The 27201-nt window shown below is 47.3% G+C and overlaps 1 protein-coding gene across 1 annotated transcript in view; it reads left to right on the top strand.

Moving 5' to 3' along the window:
* Positions 1–2943: 2943 nt before the first annotated feature.
* LOC311234585 (tripartite motif-containing protein 72) overlaps positions 2944–27201 on the top strand; it is a gene marked incomplete at both ends in the record, with an annotated part of 47509 nt that continues 23251 nt past the window's right edge. The window contains 2 exons of the mRNA XM_084321832.1: positions 2944–3135; positions 3611–4075. Of these exons, the coding sequence (XP_084177958.1) occupies positions 2944–3135; positions 3611–4075 (657 nt within the window). The remainder of the gene's footprint in view (positions 3136–3610; positions 4076–27201) is intronic.

The following is a 27201-nucleotide window of genomic DNA, read 5'->3' as shown; positions in this document are numbered from 1 at the left end:
TATTCGTGCGTGGACCTTTTTAACTCTTTCTGAGTGGCATTTCCGGCGTCAAATGGAAATAAATAAATAATTAAATTAGATACCAATGATGTAAACTACCCATAATTGCAGAGTAGGGTTTAACCTGCAAGTTTGGCCTTTAACAAAAAAGTTCAGGAATGAGTGGAGGGGCAGTGTTTTAAGAAGATTTCACTCTGTCCCCAAACGGCGCTTGCCGCTCTACTAATGATGGTGAGTAGCCTGTGGAGGAATTTTGTTTGCTTTTTTATGCACCTTATTTTTGTCAGTTCAGTTCAGTTTGTCATTGAATTCAGAAGTGTTGAATAAATGGAGACTTTTCAAAGATATAGAATAGAATAGAATAGAAATGTATTATCCTGAGGGAAATTTGACACTGCAAATCACTCAACATTAAACATTTAGACAGAACAAGTCACGAATAAGAATAACAAAACAAATGGCCTAAGAATAGAATAAAATTAAATAGAATAAAAGATACAGTAAATAAATACAGTAAAAATATGCTGAAGTCTACAGTAGGTGTAATATTGCACAGTGCTGTTTAAAAAGTAAGAGTCCAGGAAGATGGTAACTGTCACTCTGTGCTCAGTGATGCAGTGAGGCACAGTGATGCATTGTATAGTCTGATGGCTGTCGGAATGAAGGACTTCCTGTGCCATTCAGTGCTGCATTTAGGTAGTGTGAGCCTATAACATGCTCCTCCTGTCAGCCAAGTCTGTGTATAGTGGGTGGGAGGGGTTTTCCCTGATGGCCTGGAGCTTAGCAAGGCTCCTCCTCTCCGCCACCCTCGCTAGAGTCCAGCTCCACCCCAACCACGCTACTGGCCTTCCTGACCATCTTATCCAGCCTGTTTGTGTCCCCTGCTCTCAGTCCGCTGCCCCAGCAGGTCTGTTATATATATCCGTTCAGTCTGTTTTTGTATAAGTGAATGTTCTTAAGATAGAGAGAAATTAGATTTTTCAATTGACTCTCTGCTGTTTAGTTCAGCACCGTGGGCAGCGCCAAGCAAGCCACAGCGCCGTTGTCCCAGCTGAAACATATAAAAGGGAACCTGTGTTGAAAAACCATTGTGCCCCCCCGAGAACATTTTATGCCCCCCCACTCATTTGTTTCTGCAGCCTGGTCTGTGTCGGAGGAAGCATGTGGTAGACCTCAGGGCTCCCTTGACCAACCAGTAGGGGGCATCTGCGCACAACGACCAGGTAGGGGAGGGGGGAATTGGCATAACGACTAAATTGGGATGGGAGGAAAAGCACAGAAAAATCAGGCGGAGAAAAAGAGGATTAAAAAAAAAATTATAATACCGGTAATAATGTTTTACAATTTAAATACAAGCGAGTGCTAAAAAACAAGGTAAATTTTTTTTTTTAAAGATATAAGATATATACAAGGCACAGTGAGTAACATTGACGTTATTGCACGTTCCGATTCACTGTGTTTACAATATAAATATGGAGGTGACAATGGGTCACAGCAGCAGGTTCAGGGTTAGGGTTAGTCTAGGGTGGGTTAGGGTTAGACTAGGGTGGGTTAGGGTTAGACTAGGGTGGGTTCGGGTTAGACTAGGGTGGGTTAGGGTTAGACTAGGGTGGGTTCGGGGTAAACTAGGGTGGGTTAGGGTTAGACTAGGGTGGGTTAGGGGTAAACTAGGGTGGGTTAGGGGTAAACTAGGGTGGGTTAGGGTTAGACTAGGGTGGGTTAGGGGTAAACTAGGGTGGGTTAGGGTTAGACTAGGGTGGGTTAGGGGTAAACTAGGGTGTGTTAGGGTTAGACTAGGGTAGGTTAGGGTTAGACTAGGGTGGGTTAGGGTTAGACTAGGGTAGGTTAGGGTTAGACTAGGGTGGGTTAGGGGTAAACTAGGGTGGGTTAGGGTTAGACTAGGGTGGGTTAGGAGTAGACTAGGGTGGGTTAGGGTTAGACTAGGGTGGGTTAGGGGTAGACTAGGGTGGGTAATGTTGAACAGGTCATGTTAAGGTATTATGTCAGTGTGGGAAATCAATGTCGTTGGGCAGCCACCCGAACAACTGCCTCTTTGAACTGCTGCGGTCAGGCAAGCGATACCGGAGTCTTAAGGCGAGCACAGAAAGACTCAGAAGAAGCTTCTATCCCCAGGCCATCAGGCTGCTCAACGAACAATAAACACTATGCAACAACCATCAAATGCACACAGCACACACACACACCCACACGCACACACTCACTTAAACAAACAACACACTGCAGCACCCACTCTCCACACTTTAGATCACCTAAACACACTTTACACTTTATATTTATTGGTAAAGGATTTGCACTACAACTCGTACACCTTACTGTAAATTGTACCTCATCCCATTTCTGCTCTGCACTATATAGTATTGTATATTAGTACATTGCATAGTATATTGTATATTGTATGGTAACTCAGTTACTTCTATTCTGCATCGAACATTGTACATATGTCTATACTAAACACTGTGACCTCTATTTTTACTTCTATTTTACATGCTATACTATTTTATTTCATACTTATCTTGTCTAGCACAGTCTCTGGAGCGTAACAGTAAGAAGCATTTTGTATAAAAGTATTCTGTACTTCTGTATGACAACTATTAAAGAAACAGTAGGCATGTCTGATGGTGGACCACTACACGTGAAGCTCTGTGACGTCCAGTATGTGAGCACTTACCAGCACAGGACCTCACAGTGTCACCTCATCATGACCCTCCCGTGAGCCTGTGTTGTACCAGGTAGGAGGAGGAAGAGGAGAAATCATCTTTAGTAACTTGATCCTCGGGACGTGAGCAGTGTGTGTGCATGCCAACAGAGCTCTGTTAAATATGCATGAGCTCATCGGCTCCCCTGGAACACACCGTGGACTGAGGCACCATAACAGGTGCAGACCAACACAACCACACACCACCAAAGACTCTTAGCAGAGCAATGGGGACAGTAGACGACGCTTTGAAATGTCCCATCTGTCAGGAGGTCTTCACAGAACCCGTGACGCTGCCCTGCGGACACGACTTCTGCCTCTCCTGCATCCGAGTCGTCTGGGAGCCCCACGTCTCCGAGGAGGGACCTTTCTTCTGTCCCGAGTGCCAGATCTTCCTGCCCTCTGACCTAACTCTGGAGGTGAGCATCTATACGCTGTATTATAATATTAATAACAAATGCATTAGTGCAACTACTGTACCTGCATGTCTGTCTTTCCTAGTCTTGCCTTTTTTTCTTTTTTACATATCTGACTTGAAAAGTATAAATTGTAATACGTTTGAAAGTTTGTTTGAATGTTTGAAAAGCTAAATATGAACAACAATAACAGTTTTATGCTATTTTATGTCCATTTATGTCTGCTTTACTGCTGTGAAGCACTTTGGGCTGCAATTCTTGTATGACAGTTGCTATACAAATAATGTTTATTATTATTATTATTATTATTATTATTATTATTATTATTATTATTATTATTATTATTATTATTATTATTATTATTATTATTATTATTATTATTATTATTATTATTATTATTATTATTATTATTATTATTATTATTATTATTATTATTATTATTAATAATAATACATATAGTTGTATTTTGTCCTCCCAGGTGAACACCGGCCTTCAGACCAAGGTGCAGAATCTCACCATCAACAGCTCAGCGACCACAGTCCTACAGACAACAGCTCCAACCAGGCCATCGTCTCCATCCTCATCTTCAAACCGCAACTCCACAGTTCCGACCAGAACAACAACAACGACACCCTCTCCATCCATCACCTGTGACCACTGCATCAGCGCCGCCGCCTCCGTGGCCGTGAGGACGTGTCTCACCTGCGACGCGTCGCTGTGCCAGGCGCACGCTCTCCTCCACCAGCAGAGGGAGGCGCTCCGGGAGCACACGGTGGTGGAGGTGACGGGGGACCCTCTGGCTCTGAAGTGCAGGCAGCACCGCGAGGAGCTGAAGCTGTTCTGCCGGGACGAGGGGGTGCCCGTGTGCTGCATGTGTGTGCTGGTGGGACTGCACAAGAACCACCGCGCTGTTCAGCTCCACGAGGCCACGTCAGACTTCAAGGTATTCTTCTTTCATTCAGTGTATGAAAATAACTACGTTTTATTTAGGGCTGTCAGTTTATCGCGTTAATTAGATTAATTAATTACACAGCAAATTATCGCGTTGTCATGTACTAAGGTCTAATGACCACATTGAATAGAAACTGAAGCAGGCTGCACATGAACAAAAACAACCCCCTCAGTAGATGCTTTTAAAGCAAAGGTCCCGGCAGATAGAAAAACAACACAAATGCGCTTTCAAAAGGTAAATTATATTTATTAACTGGTAGGACTTCAAACCTCCACTGATTTAGGATGAGGAAAGAGGGGAAATAATCCCACAAACATATAACAAATAGGGAAAAGGGTAAGGGAAGAACAAACAAGTAAATATAATAGAGTAAGGCACAAGAGCCAACACAAGCCCTAGTGACCTAGTGTCACAGGACACAACCACAAGCCCTGCGGTTGGCAGTCTGGGAATCCCCCAGCAAATGTACACAATGTGCACAGCACAATATAGTTCCACACAAACAGTGGCAAAAAGGCGGAAGGCCCAATACATAGATATATATATATATATATATATTCCACACAAACAGTGGCAAAAAGGCAAGAGGCCAGAATATATATATATATATATATATATATATATATATATATATATATATATATATATATATATATATATATATATATACTCACCTGGTAGCTACACCAACACAAATATAATGCCTACCAGGTAAGTGGTGTGAACAGCAAGATCACACAATAGATCAGTCCCACACAAACAGTGGAAACAAAGGGCAGTATTATAATAATTATTCCACACAAACAGTGGTAAATCAAGGGCAACCTCCAACTCTATGGTCACTGGCAAATGACTCCATGAGGCGCCCGGACGAGTGTGTGCTGTCTGGTATATCTGTCCACCCGTCCCTCTTGAGGTGATTGCCATCAGCTGTCACCCATTAGGCAATCAGCACTCTTCAGTGTAGGGACGGGCGGCACCTGATAGAGAAAAAGAGACAGCATTAGCTATCATTCAAACACACACACACACACATCACATCCAAAACATAACATATACTAACCTGATGTTCAGATGGTGTCATAAATACAGTAATAATGGTAATGACCAACCCACGTACGTCACACGCGTTATGAAAATTAACTCAAAATTAATTACAAAAAAGAAAAAAAAAGAAAACAAAATTTATTATATTTTTTTTGTATCTCATTCATTCCATAAGAATGTAGAATACACATTTACAGACTTTATTTTTAATATGGTCCATTTGCATGTTCTTGGTATCTGATTCTAGGGACATCTATGAATCTCAGGGAATGTATTTCCAGTGTCAGAAATACTGTGGGCTAGATCCACAAAGAATGGATTGCACGGTGCAAGTTGCACCCTTACTTACAATTCATTATGAATTGAAAATCGGGGACCCTGGTGTAAACAAGACGAAAGTCTTTCTCTGGTCTGCATCCCCTTAACAATTGTGTGTATTGAGCTGTATTGTATTGTACCCATTCTGCAATCTGTTAATAACATTTTCATTCAATTGAATGAACATTTTATTTTGAGTAAATTGTAATGAACCAAATGAGAATATCAATAATTTTTTTTTTATCTTTGACTGTGAATAACACCATGCTCAAATTGACCAGACCTGAAAAATCGAAGCAAATTAATAGATGGAAGATGATTAAACAGAAGGTTTTGTAGATACAGTACTGAATTCTGCCATCCGGACACATGCAATTTGAAATATGATTATAGAATATAGAATATCAGGCATAAAATGGTTATGCGATTAAAATGCGATTAATTAGATTAATTAATTACAAATCCTGTAATTAATTAGATAAATTTTTTTAATCGCCTGACAGCACTAGTTTTATTTGATTTGATTTGATTTGATGTTTATTTATTTCCGTGTCTTACATACAGGTGTATTCCCAGCCCATATGGGCTTACAAGACACATAACCAATAAGTATATAATAGTATACTTGGCAAATTATGACATATAGACCAAGATGGCCACAAAAAAATAAAAAATACAATAAAACGTAATATAACACAAGCTGTAAGCAATGTATGTAAATGAAGAAACAAGAGGAATTCATATACAATTATATAGGATATAGTGTCTTTTGTCTCAAGTGCCATGCTTTCTCCAAAAATCCTGCAAAACTGAAGATGTCCTCCACTAAAAAACAACTCAACATACAACTCTCAGACTGCCAAAACAAATCCGGATTTACAATTTGAATTTTCTCAAATAAAGCCCTCCTCAAAGCGGTGTACAAAGGGCAATAAAAAACTAATTATATTCATCTTCCACCACTCCCAGATCACATAGAACACACAACCGCTCCTCCTCAGGTTTACCTTGGAATCTACCCACTTCCACAGCCAATGGCATTTAATTACTTTATTAAGTCTTTAACTCCACCACTGTATACTCTATACACGCAGACTGCAGCATTCATATGTTGTCATTTATAAAGCATTACTAGGTAAACTCCCTCTACCTCTGTTCCCTGTTGTACCTGAACTCAAGCAGATATTTGCAACGCTCCCAGAACTGTTTGCTCTATAATGTTCTCATGGCTCATACAGAACGAAAGGTTATCCTATAACCTAGTTATATGAATACTGGCAGAGCGTCTCGCTCTTGCCATTATGAGATAACTCTTATCTCCTAGCACCTACTGTGCTCATGAACAAACAATTTTCACCCATGCACGTGACCAGGCCACGCCCCAGCATCCTCCTATAAGACGCCAGACATGGTCACACTCTACCTTCCTCGGGAAAAAAAGTTTCCAACATTGAAAACCCAACCAAGGGACCTCAGGGCGCTGAGAGCGAGACGCTCTGCCAGTATTCATATAACTAGGTTATAGGATAACCTTTCGTTATATTATCATACTGGCCAATCGCGTCTCGCTCTTCGCCATAATGAGATATGGGGCAGAGCAGACGCGTGACCCGACAAGTGTACCCCCTGAGGGCCCGTAAGCCCCACTACCAGGGAGGAGGGGAGTCCCGTCCACCCGCTCGTCCTAACGAAGGGGGGGAGGCAGTCAACTCCACCAAAGTGCGGAAAAAAGGGGAACCAGAAACCCCTAAAAGCGCATAGTACAGGCGGGACCACGTGTGACACAGCACCCCGTGGCACACACCCACACACCCCTGCTAGCCCACCGACTGGCGGGACGCAGGTCCCAGACCTGCCCGACTATGTCTGGACGTAGTCCCCACTCGTCAGGGTGAGGACCGCCCCACGACATCACACCTGCACCCACATTCACCCTGCCGGGGATGTGGAGAGCCCTCAGGCAGAGCAGATGGAGAACGCCCATAGCCAGAGCCCGACCGCCGCCCTGTGCAGACGGGGGGAGCGCACTCCTCCCTGTCCGACAATATACGACGCTGACGTCGTGTTGTCCATCCTGACCAAAACACGCTTGCCCACCACAAGGAGGTCAAGCCGTTTGAGGACCAGAAGGTTCTGCCTTCAATCCCAACACATTGAATGTAGCGCAGACCGGGCAGCATGGCAGCTGCCCCCTACTGCGTTGGTCCGACAAGTCCCCCCCCCATCCCATGAGGGAGGCGTCGGTGAAGACTGTGACGTGTGACAGCCTGCTGCCCAAGGGGACCCCACAGGTGATGGCACCAGACCCTCCCCAGAAGACGAGGTCCCCCAGTACTGACATGGGAACCTTCAGCCTTCTGTCTCACACCGGTTCCATTTCCATACTGGAAAAAACCACCTCTGCATCCTCCCCATGAAGAGGAGGTCAAGAGGGACCCCAGCAGCAGGCGCATCACGGACAGCGCCGTAACCGTCCTAGGACGGAACCTCCCGAGCTCGCCGAGAACCCAACCACTCGCCGCCGCTCCGAGAGGGATGCCCATATAGACCTTGAGCTTAGAAAAAGCCCAAGTACTCCACCCGTTGACTGGGAAGAGGAGAACTCTACTTCCAGTCTACAGCAAAACCCAGGCTGGTGAGACACCACCTGCCTGGTATGAGACCTGGCGATCTACCCTGACCGGCCAAGGACCACAACGTCGTCCAGGGCAGAATACAATTCGTAATCCCCGACGACGCAGAGGCCCTTAGCGCAGTCTCCACGCACTTGGTGAAGATGCAGGGAGCCAGAGAGTAGCCGAACGGCAGCTTCTGGTACTCGTATGCTAAGCCCTGCAAAGGAAGCGTAGGTAAGCCCTAGGATGGAAGATCGGGATGCGAATACGCATCCTACAGGTCTATGGAGGAGAACCAGGCCCCCACCTGACAGCGTCTAACAGGTGGGAGACGGTCAACATTCGTTTTTTTTTTTTTTATTGGTCTTTTTTCCCCCTCCATTTTCCTCCGATTTTCTCCCATCCCAATGTTAGTCGTATGCCAATTCCCAGTCCCTTCCTGATCGCTGCGCACTTACCCCCCACAGTCAGATCATCTGGGAGAGTGGAGGCTACCACGTGCTTCCTCCGACACACGTCCAGCCAATCACCGCTTCTTTTCACCTGGCAGCGCGGATTCTCATTGAGAGGGCGTAGCGTGTGGGAGGACCACACTATCCCCCTCACGTCCAATCCGCGCTTAGCAGGCGCCCCGACCGAACTGTAGGAGTCGCTGTTTACAACGACCCGGACCCACCCCGCCAGCTTCTCCCACCCTCTGATACAGCCAATTGTATCAGTGCAGACGGCCAGCCAAGCTGGTGACAACCCCGGAGCTGTGAGCTGGATTCGAACAGGCGAATCGAGCTCACAGCTCCGGGGCTGGTGACGAACGCAATCTCCGCTCGGCCACCTAACCGCCTTGACGGTCAACATTCTGAACCTTCCATGGGACAGGTCCAGTATGAGTCTGACACCCCCCCCCCCGCTTTCTCGGGCACCAGAGAATACCGGGAGGAAACGCCACGCATCGCGTCCTCCTTTGGGACCACAACGATGGCTTGCTTCACCCACAGAGATCTCGTCGGCCAGAGCTGTCACTGCTGTTGACCCCGACAATAGGGTCTGTACCAAACCTGAAAATGGGTGGGGTTGTGTAAACACAAGTCCCTGCCTCAGCGTTCTCTCCATCCACCTCGACATATGGCACTGCTGTAGCCATATGTGATGATAATCCCAAGCTCACCCACCGCCACTTGGCGCTGGTCCGCCAGGAACCGTAGATAGGCGGCCCGGTCCCACCCGCTGTGTGTTGCCAACCCTGGACCCGCCAACCGTCGGGATATCGGACCCTGACACTACCAACGAGACAATCGCACCCAAGGGGGGACCCCGACAGAAAGGGCCGGTTTGATACGGGGGAAGCTGACATCACACTGGGTGACAAAAGCTCCCCCACTGAACACCTCCCCGGCATGGATTGCTGAGGAACTGTTCTACAGCTGGACATGCAAGGCGTGAGGTCCCCACACTGCCCGATAGGGTGGGTTCCTACACACCGTAGCCCTACAGTGGTATTACTACCACCCAAATCATGCACGCCTGCCTGACCACCGCCAGTCTTCCGGCCGTGGGAGGCACTAACGTGATACCCGGCCTGGCGAGGGCGGGGCTGGGGGAACTCACGCTGCGACCCCCAGGGCCTCAAGCTCCCCCGCTGACAACCTTTGTTGTTGATAGACACAACACCAGGCTCACCAAACACAGACGCAGAACGTGTGGCGTGGGAGCCGCTTGACAGCACAACATTCTCACGGACAGACCCAGGCCTAGCCAGCAACTGGGTGTCAGCCCCTGTCCCCATGAGAAGCGAAACGTGGGGCCGATTGCGCTTCATTGAAGGCACGCAGCCCGCAGCCAAAGGAAACAAATCAGAGCCCTTATCCCGCTGGTGTTGGGGGGGGGGAGTGACCGGAGAGCGAGCTAGACACAGCTAGACGGCAACGGTTTTTTAGGGCGTGCCCATCTAATGTAGCCGATCCCTCGGCCACCAAGGCTGTCGGCCTTGCGATCACCTGTTTTCTTTGTGTCCAGGGTACCTCAGGCGGGGGAAACACGGCCGCTGGTTGAGGGCCCTCGCCACAGCCGCTGGCGAGGCCGCGCCCTCACCTCTGGCTGTGTGGTGTGAGGCGGTGTGGGGCCTAGGTCAAATACCGCCCGTGCTCCTGCGGAAAGACCAATGTCCCTCTGTGGAGAGGGGAGCCCTGAGGAGGGAAAAAAACGTCTCTCCTCCTCAAGGGGAGACTGATCCAACCAAGATGTCTGTAAACAACCATTGACAGCATCCTAGCCCTCCCTGCGGTTATAGCTTGCGGCTAGGTCAAATGCTAATAACCTCAAAACCTCAGGCGATGTTTCGACGTCGGCTGGCCCTAAGGCCCCACCACCGACAGAAAAAACAGCAATTCGAACAATGTTGCTAGTCGCTGCTAATTCTATACCGCGGCGGTATAGGCTTTAACATACTCATGGCGTCGGCCGGGCGGGACACCGTTCCACCATGTCAGAGGCAAAGGACTGATGCCACCTGCTTCACAAGCACGGAGCACCAGTGTTGGCTGCAGACAAAAGACTACTACTAGTGAAGCACTGCCTCACTAGTAGGCATGCACCAACCTCCACTGTGGTGTGCACCCATGTAGGGGTAAATGAATAAATGAACGAAAATTCCACTAACACACTGCAGAATGGGCTAGCCCATACACACAAATGTTAAGGGGATGCAGACCAGAGAAAAACACCAGTCCTGCACACAATTCATAGATTCACAAAAAGCACACCAGCCCTAGGCCTCAGCCCATCCACCCATGAAAATGGTAAACAAGCCTCAGTCAAAACTCCCAACATTAGACACCGATTGACCGTCAGCATGAATGATTAAGAGGAGGGAAGACCAGAGGCGGTTAGGTGGCCGAGCGGAGATTGCGTTCGTCACCAGCCCCGGAGCTGAGCTGGATTTGCCTGTTCGAATCCAGCTCACAGCTCCGGGGTTGTCACCAGCTTGGCTGGCCGTCTGCACTGATACAATTGGCTGTATCAGAGGGTGGGAGAAGCTGGCGGGGTGGGTCCGGGTCGTTGTAAACAGCGACTCCTACAGTTCGGTCGGGGCGCCTGCTAAGCGCGGATTGGACGTGAGGGGGATAGTGTGGTCCTCCCACACGCTACGCCCTCTCAATGAGAATCCGCGCTGCCAGGTGAAAAGAAGCGGTGATTGGCTGGACGTGTGTCGGAGGAAGCACGTGGTAGCCTCCACTCTCCCAGATGATCTGACTGTGGGGGGTAAGTGCGCAGCGACCAGGAAGGGACTGGGAATTGGCATACGACTAACATTGGGATGGGAGAAAATCGGAGGAAAATGGAGGGGGAAAAAGACCAATAAAAAAAAAAAAAAAGAGGAGGGAAGACCTTTTAGTAAAGACAGCCCTCGGCGGGGAACAAAAACGGAGACCCAGCATTGTAGCATTAGCATTAGCCGCGCGCACTAGGATAGCTGGGAAAACACCCAAAACAGAGTCATGACGACCATGTTTTCCCAAATATCCTGCCCCTCGCGCCAATACACGACTCGGCTGTCTCACGGGACAACGAGCAGTATCACAAATGCTAGCATTAATGCCTGGCAGCGCAGGCCCTACCTGTGCACGACCTAGCCCGACAGCTAGCCGCCGTGCGACGTCCCTCGATCCGCTGTCACGAGACGAGGAAACCCCAGGACAGGCCCTATGCGCTGTTAGGATGTGCCGAGAAGATTCCAGGGGCTGGTGAATCTCCGGCGAAAACCCAACATTGTGTAATTTCTCTCTGCATTTCATAACAACTAGTTCATGGAGTGCACTGCAGCGTCCATGTTGGAAACAAAAAAAGAGGAAGGTAGAGTGTGACCATGTCCGGCGTCTTATAGGAGGACACTGGGGCGTGGCCTGGTCACGTGCATGGGTGCAAATTGTTTGTTCATGAGCACAGTAGGTGCTAGGAGATAAGAGTTATCTCATAATGGCAAGAGCGAGACGCGATGACAGTATGATAATATAACTGTTTGCTCTATAATGTAACCATGACTCGTACAGAACTGTTTGCTCTATAATGTAACCATGACTCGTACAGAACTGTTTGCTCTATAATGTAACCATGACTCGTACAGAACTGTTTGCTCTATAATGTTCTCATGGCTCATACAGAACTGTTTGCTCTATAATGTTCTCATGGCTCGTACAGAACTGTTTGCTCTATAATGTAACCATGGCTTGTACAGAACTGTTTGCTCTATAATGTAACCATGGCTTGTACAGAACTGTGAAAAACTGTATTCTCTATTATGCATGGTGGTGGGCATGGAATAATCAGCAGGAAGAGCTGAAGTTAGTGAATCTCATATAACGTATAAACTTGTATATTACATATCGATGGCAGAAGAACAAAACCTCCTATCTGCATTAAAAATAAGTGGGGAAAAACCTCATATCTGCACTTTGCGAGCCACTAATACCTGGGCCCTCATTTATCAACAATGCGTAGACGTTTCTAAGTATTTGCATACAGAACCGCCCCTAATTAACCATATATGGTAACATAACACCCCCATGGTAACATGGCTGTTTGTGGAATGTGGAATAATGGCTAAGCGATCTAAATAGAGAAACTTCACTGAGAGCGATTGATGTCCTTGTCACGGAGATCATCTAACCAACAAATTGAAGGTAGAAATCATTTAGTTTCCCACATTTTATTAGGAAACATTATTATTTAAATAGTTTTTATTGGTTTTTTAAAGGTTCAACAACATTTTATACATACGTACAAACATACATACAATACATGACTACATAGCACACACATCCACACGCACACACTCACTTTAAACAAACACACTGTAGCACCCACTCCCCACACTTTATAGCACACACTCACTTTAAACAAACACACTGTAGCACCCACTCCCCACACTTTATATTTATTGATGAAGGATTGCACTACAACTCGTACACCTTACTGTAAATTGTACCTAAATTGTACCTCATCCCATTTATGCTTTGCACTATATAGTATTGTACATTAGTACACTGCATAGTATTGTATATTATATGGTAACTCAGTTACGTCTACTCTGCATCGAACATTGTACATATGTCTATACTGAACACTGTGACCTCATTTTCTACTTCTAATTTACATGCTATACTATGTTATTTGATACTATCTTGTCTAGCACAGTCTCTGGAGCGTAACAGTAAGAAGCATTTTGTATGAAAGTATTCTGTACTTCTGTATGACAACTATTAAAGAAACTTGAAACTTGAAACTTGATATAACCGCACAATACCTAAAATAAATGAAAAATAAAGTAGACAAAAAAAAATAAAAAATAAAATAGTAATAATAATCAAAGAAAATTGCATTGTTCCTATAGAGGTTGTCTCTTGCCATATAGAAATTGCCTATCCTATGCCTAAGCATCCTCAGCCGGGAATTCTAGATTGAAATAATCCAGAAATGGCTGCCAAATTTGGAAGAATTTCTGGTTAGAGCCCCTGGTGGAGTATTTAAGTCTCTCAAGTTTTAGATGTGCCATCACATCTTCGACCCAGCGTCGATGTGATGGAGGAATGGCTGACTTCCAATTAAGCAAAATAAGGCGTCTAGCCAACAAAGAGGAGAAGGCCACAGCATCTGTTTGAGCGACAGATACCCTGATTTCGCCAGGGAGCACTCCAAAAACTGCAACCAAGTGGTTGGGGCTGATCTCCCTGTCACACATGAATGAAAATGTTTCAAAAACAGAAAGCCAGAATCGGGATAGTGATGGGCATGACCAGAGAGAGTGGCTGGAGCCTGATGGCACCTGGGGCAGGTCGGATCCACATCCGGGTAGATCTCGGCAAGTCTGCTCTTAGAGAGGTGTAGTCTATGAAATACCTTGAATTGGAGTAATCCATGTCTGATGCAGACAGATGATGAATGTATTCTTTTAATTGCCAATTGCCAAGAATCTTCAGGGATTTCAAGTCCCATATCCTTACCCCATGACTCCCTGATACGGTCCAGTGATGGGGATGCCATCTCTTGGATATCACTGTATAGTGAACTCACTATCCTCTTTTGTTTTGGGTCTCCCTCTAGCCACTTATCCAGCCACCTGTCTGGTTGAAGTACAGGAAAAGAAGCAAAATATTTCTTTACAAAACCCTGCACCTGTAAATATCTAAAAAAATGTGAGCGGGGGATGTCATACCCGCCTACCAACTGTTCAAAGGACATAAAAAGCCCTTCTTTAAACAGGTCCTTCACCTTCTTTAGCCCCTTTCCGGCCCATGTTTTGAATGCTGCATCCATGAGTGAGGGCGTAAAAAGTGCATTAGATGCAATTGGGAGATAGGGTGAGGCTTGTTTATATTTAAAGTGAGTACTAAACTGTGCCCATATACGGAGTGAGCCAATCACCATGGGGTTATTTGTGAGGCGCTTTTTACTGAGTGGCAGTGGAGCACACACTAGTGAGGATAGAGATACCGGGGGGGCGGAGTGTTGTTCTATGTCAACCCACACCATTCCGCCTCCCCCATGTGATGCAGCCATCCAATATGTCAATTTATGGATGTTTGCCGCCCAATAGAATTGTAAAAAATTTGGGAGTGCTAATCCTCCATCCTCTTTCGGTCTTTCCAGGAATGCCCTTCTAATACGCTGGGTGGTCTTATTCCAGATAAAGGTTGTAATAAATGTGTCTAATTCTTTGAAAAAGGATTTGGGGATAAAGACCGGCACTGTTTGAAACAAAAATAGGAACCTGGGCATAATTGTCATCTTGATTGAGTTAATCCTGCCGGCTAGTGATATGGGAAGTGTTGACCAGCGAGCAAGATCTTGTTTAGCCTTATCCAGGGCTGGTTTAAGGTTTAGCTTAAATAAGTCCATATACTTGCGTGTCACAGTCACTCCCAGGTATGTGAAAGACTCTAAATCATTAACCGGAAACAACAAGCTCTTAGAGACGTTAATTTTGTATCCTGAGAACTTGCCAAAGTTTGAGATAATATTCAGTGCCTTCGGGATGGAAACATGGGGATCGGACAGGTACAGGATCAGGTCATCTGCATAAAGTGATAGTATATGTGTTTGGCCGCCCCTAGAGATACCTGCGAGGCCCGCATCACTCCTCAGAGCGACCGCCAGTGGTTCAATGGCGAGATCGAACAATAAGGGACTCAATCCGCAACCCTGTCTAGTGCCCCTCCCTATCTGAAAGTATTTGGAAATAGTCTTATTGGTTCGGACCGAGGCCTGTGGTGAAACATACAAGACCCTAATCCAAGCGCGGAAAATGGGCCCAAACCCAAACCTCTCTAGAGTTGTGAAAAGATATTCATATTCAATGCGATCAAATGCTTTCTGAGCATCGAGAGATAACAGAACCTCTGCTGTGGGCGGGGCTTCAGGAGAGTATATGATATTGAACAGCCTATGTATGTTACCAAAGAGCTGACGCTCCAGAATAAAGCCTGTTTGATCCGGGTGTACCACTGTATGGATAACTGACTCCAGTCTACTGGCTAAAACTTTGGTTAAAATCTTATAATCGCAGCAAAGCAAACTGATTGGCCGATATGATTCACACTTCAGAGGGTCTTTTCCTTTTTTAAGAAGGACTGAAATTGTGGCCTGAGTCATTGTGGTTGGGAGTGACTCCCGTTCCAGTGCCTCTGCATATACATCTTTTAAAATAGGAATTAGTTTGAGAGAGAATGTTTTAAAAAATTCTATTGGGAAGCCGTCCGGCCCTGGGGCTTTGCCACCCTTCATCTTCCTGATAGCTCGATCAATTTCAGCCACAGAGATATTGCGGTCAAGATCAGACCTATCCTATCCTGGTCACTTAAGGTCTGCAAATCAAGATCATCGAGAAACTGCGCCATCTGTATATCCTCCCTCTTCTCAGAGGTGTAAAGGGTCTCATAGAACTCCTTAAATTGGTTGTTGATGATTTTTTGATCGGTAGCTATTCCATCTGAAGTGTCAATCTCGGCAATAAGTCCGGCCTCTGCAGACTGTCTTAGCTGGTGACATAGCAATTTGCTAGCTCGTTCCCCATGTTCATAAAACTCCTGGCGAGATCTAAGATGAAGCTCCTCCACTGCCACAGTGGACAGGATGTCAAATTCTGTCTGCAGAGTAATTCTCTCCTTGTAGAGGTCAGTGGATGGTGAGGCTGAGTGTTTATGGTCAATATCTTTTAATAGGGAAGTCAGTTCATTGAGGCGTGTTGAGCGTCTCTTATTCAGACCGGCATTAAAAGATATTATCTGGCCCCGCAAGTATGCTTTCATCGCTTCCCAGAAGTTACAGTGGCTTGTGTCCGGATGTTTGTTAGTTTCTATGAAAAAATCTATTTGGAAGTTAATAAAATCAACAAACTTTTCATTTGACAATAAGCATGAGTTCAGCCGCCATATTCATTGTGGGGGTTCATTATTTGGAAATCCCAGTGCCATTGTAACTGGGCCGTGATCTGAGATAACAATACCCTCACAATCGCTTGACTTAAGAAATGGGAGGAGCCTTTTATCGAGTAGAAGATAATCAATCCTGCTATATGTAGCAGGGTGGATTATCCCTGCTTTGTGGGAACGGTTGCTGGCAGTCACAAGGTAGCTGGACACAGTAGAGCTCCGTCTGACTGCACCCTCGTCTTTGGGCCTGGAGCGTCAAGCTGGGGCCCGGTAGTGGGAGTGAATGGGGCCCGGGATTTACCAACCTGGTCTGGTACTCTGGTCTTCCTCGCCTCTCCGGGGCGGTCAGCAGTACTCCCCAACTCGCTCTCACTTCCCAGAATACCTCTGTTAACCCTCCCACACCTAGTGACTGATATGCATAAATAGATTTGTTCCTCCCGCAAGCAGTACCCTCCCTTGATGACCACTAGAAACCTTACAATGAAAAGGGGAGAGTTGGGTAGGAAGGGGTTAATGGTATATACGTTACCCACACCAAAAGAGTTAACACTAGGCACAGGAATGGACACGCATACAGAACCCCATCTAATTTTTTATGTTATTTTGTACGGTTACAAATATTTAATAAGAATGGTCGAATGGAATGAAGTCTTACTATGGCTCAGGTTGTAACTCAATACCTTATAGACACGTATATTATACACCCACCTCTGGGTTAGTACCAGGGATAATATACTTCAATGTGTTTGACTCATCACCCACGTCTGGGTCAGTACCCTGTATAATACCTCTATCAGGCTTTAATTATATGGCAAGAATAATACCTCTCTAAGGCTTTACTTATGATGCACCAGGTCTGTAACCTCCCCACAGGGAAAGGGTTAATTAGATGGGGATTATTATTAAAGAACCAACACGTTATCACACTCAAAGGAAATCAAAAATGTGGGCTCACTGTACCAAACAATAGTCCTATACTAATGCCGGCATAGAATGTGTATGGGGTACCCCTATGAACTGTAGTTAGCAACCATTAGCTTCGCCCGTAGGCCGCACCACACTGTGTACTGTGCAATAGATCTGGAGCATCGAAGCTCTTATTGTACTCAACCAAGATGGCGGCCTCGCTGCGCCACCACCGTCCAGATAGCAAGATGGTGTCGAACGCTCTCGTCGCGGGCGCTAGCAAGCGGGGCTGAAGCAGAGGGACAGTAGCTGGCTGAGAGCGTGTGCTGGGTGATGGCGACCTCTGCTGGATGGAAGAACTCCCGCGCTTGGCTGTCGACCGCCGGTGCAGAGCAGACGTTGACACGCCGGCGAAAGCTGATTGTTGTCGGCCGGCGCTGAGTCGACGCGCATCCATACACTTGCCCTACCTTACACTGAAGCTACTCTCTGGGTCCCAAACAGCCCACCTACTACACGGTTATACTGTTGCGCAACGTGGCTGGCTACACCACCGGTCTCTTCAGCGTCTCGCGCCCGGTGTACTGGAGTCAATAGAGCCGTTAGCAGCATGCTAAATATACCGCACACACTGCTACTATAACACGCTATCTGTGGACGTTAGTCCTTGGGTTCAGTTTCTCTTACTCACGCACTATCACGGATACTTCTAGAATAACCCGTCACTAGCAAGTATGTCTCGTCACCCGTCGCTCGCTCTGGCGGGGCTCTCTGGCTCACTTCTTTAACGGGGCTATTCCAAAGCACCTCCCGTTGTAGCTGCGACCGTTCACGGCTACATCACACGCCGAAGAGATCTTCCGGTTCTCCCCACCTCCAGGTGATTCCCTCTTCCTCGTTGCCTGCCTCTCTCCACGCTCCGCCTGCCACCTGCCGCCCCCTGCTGGCACCGCCACTTAGCCCCACAGGAAGAGAACTGGGTGGATCGAATATGAATCAATTTCTGTTTATAATCCATAATCCAGCCGGTAGGAGAAAGAGACACCCGCGTCATTGTTCGTGAGAATATCAATGGAAACTAGTCAACATGTCTTTGTGCACAAAGGGGAGATAAAAGGCAAGTCAGCACTTCTGAATAATAGCCATATTTTCAGGGTGCTACATATAGGACTGATGTGCTGCTTAGAAGAAGCTATATTGTCTGGACCCTGGGTGTTTGTACCTCCATGCGTCAATCACTCCGTATGCCTGTAGAAAAGCATTAATAGTCTCTGCTGATTTACTCAATGTTCCAGGTGTTGTTCTGGATCTGTCCAGCAGGGGATATAGGACTGTATTTAGATCTCCCCCCAAAATCAAATGATGACTATTCAAGCCTGGAAGCAGAGAAAACAAATCACGAAAAAATTTAGCATTGTCCCAGTTAGGAGCGTAGACACATGCCAGTACCACCGGTATATTAAACAGGTGTCCCTGAACGAGAATATAACGACCATCGCTGCCCGATATCACCTTTGATTGTGTAAACTGCACATCTCTATGAATAAGAATGGCTGTACCACGGAATTTGGCATCAAATTTGGAATGAAAAATCTGCGAGAAGCCCCCCCTCTTCAGCATATTATGATTCTTATTAAGCAAATGTGTTTCAGTTAAAAAGGCTACATCCGTTTGCAATTTTGATAAGTGTGCAAATATTTTACTGCGTTTCACTGGGTGATTAATCCCTTTAGTGTTCCATGTTGTAAATTTTGTAGTTGCCCCCCGCAGTTTATTAGGATTAGGTACAGCCATACCGTGGTGTAAAACAAGACATAATTACCTCCTGGTCACTCTATAAGAACAATGCATCATTAAAGACATGAACAAGAAACACAAAAGAAAACAAGGATACAAACACAAAACGCAAAACATCCCAAAACCCCCCTGCCGGCCCCTCCCCAAATGAGAGATTGCAGAAACCTCTACTTGTCTTTCCTCCTCTGACAAGACCATATTCAAAGCTTACCCTGTGGGGCTGAGCCTTACCAGAACCGTGTAATACTAAAACTGAAATAATACTAACCAGTCTAACCACAATCAATCTTTTACCGTCTGTAGTAGACAAAAGAAACAAAACAAAACGGAACACCTTGTTAAAATTAAAACACTGGATTTACGGCAGCATGGCGTGCCTATCATTGAAAATAATGATCAAGAATAGAATAGATGGATATCAAAAAGGCACTCTAGAGTCCCTGAAATGCCCTCTTGTGAAGAGCCTCATTGATTTGATCCCGGAAGTGAATGGAATAGGGAACAGTCCTTCAAAATAAAACGCTACGTGCAAGCGTGACAATAGTATGAGCTGACTGTATCCACATAACATAGACATGGCCCGCTCTGTTTAACCTCGCACAGACGGACCATATCATAAAAAGAAAAGAAAAAAGAAAAAAAATTAAAGCCACAGCCATTAAAGCAGACCAGTGATCCCGTATTCGCTAAGCGCAACACCATTGTATTATAATGAGGCTGGCTAGCACAGCAAGACATACCATCCAGAACGGGCTTCTTATAACACAAAACGAACACAGCATAGAAATAGAAGCTGAGACGTTAACTTAAAGTGCTTCGTTTAGCAGCAGTTCTGTATCGTTAGTGGCTTAGCTTGGCATCGCCTTCTGCACTATCTCGCGTACGTGCACGCGTACTGAATAAACCACAAATGTACCTCTAATACCAGTATTAGTCTGACCACACCCCTCATCAGCTTACCTTCATAAGCAGGTGTGTGGTCACCTGCTCTCCTCCTTCTTGCTTTCACCACAAGGAAGAGGTGCCTCGGTAGATCCCCACACTTGACACCATGATGGAAGAAATTGGATTAGGAACAGCTTGGGAAACAAGGATACGTTGACATCATATCTTTATTTTCTCTCTCACTATTTTCGAGAAAATACGGCGATATTGTCTTCGTACTGGAGTGTCTAGAAGATGATGATCATTCTACAAACCCTCCACCGGTTTTCGTATTGGGAGCACGCCGCTGCATGCTTCTCAACTGCAGTTCCTTGCTGTGTTTGTTGGGGTGAAACCTGTCAGGCCACAGCTGAACTGTCGGACATGCCGCTGTTGTGAGGAGCGGTGCGTTCCAGGTTGGGTGAGTAGTGTTTGCTGGCGGGCTCCACTTGTCTGTTAGTGCTATGGGGGCTACTAGACAAAGTTTATGGAAACCGGCCCCAGGCTAGGGTCCTTTGTTTAGCCGTCTAGGCGACAGAAGGCCTTGGTCTGGCGACCATTATAGTTTTAACTAGTGGGCCGCGACCATTGACACTGGTGATCCCTGTGTGTTCTGGACGAGTGGATTCTCTCTGTCACCGTGTTAAGACCCCATCTTTCATATCCAAATGAGAGTATTCCTTCACGAGGGGATATGTGCATGTAATGTGCGATAGCGGCAGATTCATGTTCAAAGTCAGCTATACAGGCCAGTTGGTACTGTGCTGATTCCGCCGGACGTGTTAATGTCACCGTTGTGAAGCGGTGTTGACGTCTTGTTTTCTCTTTTCTCTTAAAAAGTGAGGAGGGTTCAGAACGGCGGCCTGTCTGGGTGAGTGTTATGTCATTGTTTACATGTTCATAGCTTACGGTTAGCCGGTCGGTGGCCTGGCGCGGGGTAGCTTGGCTTCTCGCGCGCCGCCGGGAGCTCGCTCCTGATCGCGTGCGTCGTAGATCGGCGTCTCGCGAGCGGAAGCGATAGCACCCGAACGGTTGGAGCAGCCGTTAGCTTGATGCTATTCTGTTGAACGTGCTTTGATTTTTAACATGTTTTACACTCTTGACCACGACGTCATCCTTGACAGGGGATGTTCGTCAACCCTGCCTGAGCCTAGACGGGGATTGCGTCAACAAAGAGGGCTGTGTTCTACGGTGGCTTGTGACTGCACTTCGCTGATCTGCGTTCCGGGCAGGTACGGGGTTGGCCAGACCCTCATAACACGTCTTCTGGTTTTACCTTGCTAAATGTATTGTGAATGACGGTGTTTTTTCCCAAAGCGTGTGTTGTTGCAATGCATTTGAGATACGTTGCGGGTTGTGTGTGAGCTGTTTTTGTCACTGGCAGTAGCTTCTCCGTGCAGGTCGTGATGTATTGATCTGGTTGTTGTGTGAGAAACATCATGGTGTTTATGTGTACCGTGTACTCACTACTAAGGCAACTAACCTATGAAGCTATGCTTGGTGACGAGTGAGTAAAAGAATGTTCTTTCTCAGACTGTAATGACAATGGACAGTGAGTTCACACATTAACAGGTTTTCCTGTTTTAACTGGCCGTATTGAGGGTAAAATAGGAGGATTGTGTTTTTCCCCCCCCGGTTCCCTGGGGACTTTATCACCTCCTATCAGACATGTTGTGCATTAATTGTGTCTTTTGTGTGGTAGGGATACGATGTAACTCTCAGCTTGATTGCTGAGGTTGTGCTAAATCTGCTGGAGAAACTTATTTCCTAAAGGGAAATTGGTTTGGTTGCTGTCATGTGTGCTTAGCAAGGCCTGTGGTCGATACTAATCAAGAATGATGTATTCTCTCATTGTGATGATGATGGGTTGTGTGTGTCATGTGACCTACAACTGGGTTGTACTGGCCACAGAAGCACATGTGTATGTTGGACCGGGGTTCTTAGAGCCCTCTCTATTCTGTGTTTTTCCTTAGTAAAAATCAGATAGCAGGTTAGCTCGTGCGCTGTGTGGAGCTGTGAAACGCTTCATAGAGCTGACTATGACTGTGTCATATTCTCTTTTTGTCGTTACGTCGTATCATGGGTGTGGGGTCGTAAAGGGGTGAACTGGTAACCTTTCCTCTCCCCATTGTTCTGTCGGTCAGGGGTACACCCCCTGTCCTTCAAGGTTCCCGTCACGTGGCGGTTCGGCACGTTACGGGGGGGGGGGGGGGGGGGGGGGGGCGGGAGTTCCTGGTCCCACGGCCTGGTATATTGGGCGTGTGCACCGCAGGAATTCCCCCGCCATAGAGTACGTCACCGTGCGCGTCTCTGTTGGTAGGACTTCCGTGTGCTGTTCAGGTCCATGTGATGGATCTGTTTTCAGGGGGGGTGGTCAGGGCTCCTCCTCACCAAGCGCCTACTCAGGCCTTCTGTGAGTTCGGACTCCTTCTTCCATGTGATCCATGTGAGGAAGCCTCCATCAGAGTACAGAGCCTTCCTCCTCAGATTGTCAAAGTGAGTGGACCCTCTAGAAGGGTCCTTTTCTATTGTATGTATATTCGATTCAATTCGTTTATTGAGTGTGTATGGGTTCGGTGCCTCTTCCCCGGAGGCCCTAAAACCAGTTTTTTACATGGCTCAAGGTGCAATATATTCTTTTCAATCTGTACAGCTCGCGTGGGAAGTCTCTCTGGGGATCCCCGTCTCTTTCCTATGGGAGGGTGGTGGGATGTAAAAATGTGAACATTTTTTACCCCGGCTGTGTAGACTGGGATACATACTGTTGATGCTTCCTTCTTTCTATTCCAGAAGTGTTGGAGTTAGGGAGTGTCACACCCCTCTTGTCGTTCCCCTGGGCGCCTTGGGGATTCAATGACAGGTCTAAATAGCCTGTTCATTGATGGGGGTGTGTCCCGACGCACGTATAGTGCTAGCTCGCTGTAAACAGGCGATGGCACGCCTTAGTTGCTTGTGGTTGAAACAGCGTTTTTATAAAGCAACTGAGATGGGGGTTTTTCCTCTTCCGGCGACCACATCCCATGACCTGGGTGGGTTGTCGACGGATCCTCGTTCATGTCTGGGGGATGATGACGGGATGGATCTGAACATATGTAGTGGGGTCTCACGCCCTTGGGGTGGGCCACCAGGCGCGGTTCGTCCCGACGTCTGGGTGGCGCCTTCTTTTCATGTTAAGATCAACACGCATATCTGCCCTTCTCCTGGAGTAGGCATGTCGGCGTGGTTAGGGCACGGGACTGGTTCTGGTCACGCTGGTCCAGATCAGTTGAACCCGTTGTCCGCCGGGGATGCAGATCTGCTGTTCTGGTACCCTGAGGGACTTGGGCTTTTTTCAGGGGGAAAAATGCCAGGTCGGTCTGGGTGTCACAGGGTTAAGCGCTATGGAGACCCTGGTTGGGTATGTTTTTACTCAGCACTGTCGTCATGGCTTACAGCCATGCCATTCTGTACGCGCTCGATCTCGTCGGATCTCGGCCGCTACACAGGTTGGTCCTGGTTAGTACTTGGTTGGGAGACCGCCGGGGAATACCAGGTACGGTGTGCTTAGGGGCTGGTTCTCCATTGTTTTTCGCTCCTCTCTCACGCATGGCGAAGAGGGGCCTGTGGGGGTGGTTTTTTGACCTCCTCTGGTGACCCTGTGCTTCCCGTACCGCCAGGCCCGGTCCGAAGTGATGTTTGCGACCCGTAGGCCTGGGTTAACCCTTTTTGGAAACTGAAACACTTGTACTGCGGTATAGCCGGTGTATACCCGCAGGTGTGTTTTGGAGTTTTTTCTTGAGGGGTTATAGGAACAACCACCGCATTGGGTAACACCGAGGTGGTTGATTCCCTGGTGTGTTGGAGCTGTGTCAACTCCCGGGTTCACCGGTTGAGGGTGCCCCTGCACGTTCATGACGTCTGCCAATCGTGTCAGCCTTCTCTGCCTCGACCCCTCTGGGTGGGGGTTGTTAAATGGAGGCTTGGTCATGCAACACCGCCAGCTTACGCTCCTTCCGCCGGGGCGGCTGTGTTCAGCTGTCCCCTCTGGCGCCTGTCTCGTCCGCAGTCTCCAGGCTAGGGTTAACAGCCTGTTGCCTGGTTTTTCCCCGGTGCGCTGCCTGCTTCCGTTGGTTAACCTTTTTTGTGTGCTTACGGCCATGCTGACTGCCTTTTCTGCAGGGTCAGTGTGCCAGGCGGTGTACTATTGGGGGGACGGGGCCCGCTCGGCTTACTGGCCTGGTTGGTTCCGCCTGGGAATACCAGGTGCAGTAACTGAGGGGCCTTTGTCCGAATACGCTGGCGATGTGGGGGGCGGGGCACTACGTGCCCACCTGGTGGGGTCTTGATGCTGGCATCATGGACTTCTCCGGGCCCCCATTCCAGGGAGTCCAGTCCTTTTGGTGGGTCTGGGTCTTCCTTCGTGCTCCGCTGCTACGGCCTTGCCACGGGGTTGGGTTTGCCCTTGACCCCGTGATTCTGGGGGCAGTAACGTGGTTGTTCCTCCGTTCGTTCCCGGGTGGCATGCGGGTTGTGCGTGTGTGTAGTCGTGGGTCAAGCCACGGTCTGCTCACCCTGTGCGTTGAGTTGCTTGAGTGCCTCTTCGCACGGTCGGGTCCGTCGCCCTCCCGTGACGTCCCTAATAGGGGGGCTACCCTCCATTAGGGGGGGTCGGGGGGGCTCGGCCCTCCCTGTTCTGATGGTTTTGGGGGGCTGTCAGCGGGGTGTATTTGTCAGCCAAGTGGCTCCGCTTGGCCTCCCTTGTGCAGAAGGCGATGCCAAGCTAAGCCACTAACGATACAGAACGTTAGGTTATGACTATAACCAAGTTCTGTTAGTTAGGGGCGATGCTTGGCATCGGACGCCGCTGCAGCCCTTGTCCTCACCTTGTGGTGAAAGCTTGGGAAGGAGGAGAGCAGGTGACCACACACCTGCTTATGAAGGTAAGCTGATGAGGGGTGTGGTCAGACTAATACTGGTATTAGAGGTACATTTGTGGTTTATTCAGTACGCGTGCACGTACGCGAGATAGTGCAGAAGGCGATGCCAAGCATCGCCCCTAACTAACAGAACTTGGTTATAGTCATAACCTAACGTTACTGCAAAGTAATATAAAGTCCTCTCATTGGCGTCGATCACTGCAGATTCCCGTGGAATCTACAGTCTATACATACAGTCTGTATTATTAACCCAGCCTATAAGACAAAACACCAGACCAAAAATAATTATTAAAACAGTGTCTGTATTATTAACGAAAACATCGCCAGCTCCTAGCTGACCCAGAAAAGCAGATAACAGTACAACAGGTGTGCACCTAAATGCTGTTTGCTGGCGTTCAATTCGAAAAAGAAAATAAGCATACAGATAGTTGTCGGAAGCGCCCTTATTGGCGTCGTTCACTGCGTGATTCCGGTGGAATCTACACAGTATTATTAACCTGGCCCATAAGAAAAAACAACAAACTAAATTAAATATAAAACAGTGTCTGTATTATTAACGAAAACCTCGCCAGCGCCTATATACTGAGCCCGGGAGGCCGATATAGCAGTACAACAGGTGCGCACCTATAAAATGCTGTTTGCTGGTATTCTATTCGAAAAAAACACCAAACCAAAAATAGATATTAAAACAGTGTCTGTATTATTAACGAAAAGCTCGCCAGCGCCTATATACTGAGCCCGGGAGGCCGATATAGCAGTACAACAGGTGCGCACCTATAAAATGCCGTTTGCTGGTATTCAATTAGAAAAAAACACCAAACCAAAAATAATTATTAAAACAGTGTCTGTATTATTAACGAAAACATCGCCAGCTCCTAGCTGACCCAGAAAAGCAGATAGCAGTACAACAGGTGTGCACCTAAATGCTGTTTGCTGGCGTTCAATTCGAGAAAAAAAAATACAAAATAAGCATACAGATACACACCGGCTTTAGTTGTCGGAAGCGCCCTTATTGGCGTCGTTAACTGCATGATTCCCGTGGAATCTACACAGTATTATTAACCCGGCCCATAAGAAAAAACAACAAACCAAATTAAATATAAAACAGTGTCTGTAGTATTAACGAAAGCCTCGCCAGCGCCTATATACTGAGCCCGGGAGGCCGATATAGTAGTACAACAGGTGCGCACCTATAAAATGCCGTTTGCTGGTATTCAATTCGGAAAAGAAAATACAAAGTAAGCAAGCATATAGATACGCACCTTTAGTTGTCGAAGGCGAGAAAGTGTCCACAATGTCCAATGTTGTCTCGTCTTGCCGTCACTACTTGGGATGCAAATTATTCTCTATGAAGTTCTTTGCCTTTGCGGGATCTTTGAAACTTGTGCATTTGCCATCCGATGTTGTTATCTTTAGCTCTTCAGGGTACCACAAGCCAAAGCGTACCCCCTCACAGGACCTGAGCAAGCCCTGTGCTTCGTTGAACTGGGCCCGTTGTTTGGCCACGGTTTGCGTGAAATCTTGATGCGCGCGGATAGTGTCGCCGTCTCCGGTGGTCATTTGTTTCCCCTGCTGTCTGGTTCTCCGTAGAATTTCCTCCCTCTCTTGGAAGTAATGACATCTGACGATGAAGGTCCTCTGTGGGCCGCCGCCGTCTTCTCCACTCAATCTCGTGCGAAAGGTACAATGGGCAAAATCCAAAGTGGGTAGTATGGAGAGGCCAAATGCGTCTTTCAGGCACTGAGAGACATAGTCTGACTGTCGCTTCCCGTCCTCTCTTCCTTCTTTTATCCCAGTTATACGCAGATTAAAACGGCGGGACCGAGCTTCCAAATCCTCATTTCGAGCTTTCTGGGTCGCTAGTTCTTTCAGACCCTCAGTCAAATCTCGCTCCAAGGCGGTGATCCTGTCAGACTGGTCGTTGACCGCAGTTTCCAGTTCTACAAACTGTTTCCCCATGGCCTCAATTTTGGCGTTGGCATTATCATTAGCCTGTTTAATTTCCGCCCTGAGATTGTCAACCTGGGTCTTAATCTCGACCGACTGGGCCTCCCCCTTGTCGAGCAGCTCCGTCCTCAGCGCCGCAATAGCTTGTAGGATAGCCTCTTGCCCCGTGTTCTCAGTCGGTGTAGCATTAGCCTCCATAGCTTCCATGTTGGCTTTATTCT

This window comes from Notolepis coatsorum, assembly GCF_963971535.1.
Source record: "Notolepis coatsorum genome assembly, chromosome: 9".
Lineage (NCBI taxonomy): Eukaryota > Metazoa > Chordata > Actinopteri > Aulopiformes > Paralepididae > Notolepis > Notolepis coatsorum.
Note: the sequence above shows the minus strand (reverse complement) of the source record. Positions and strands in the feature narration are given on the sequence as shown.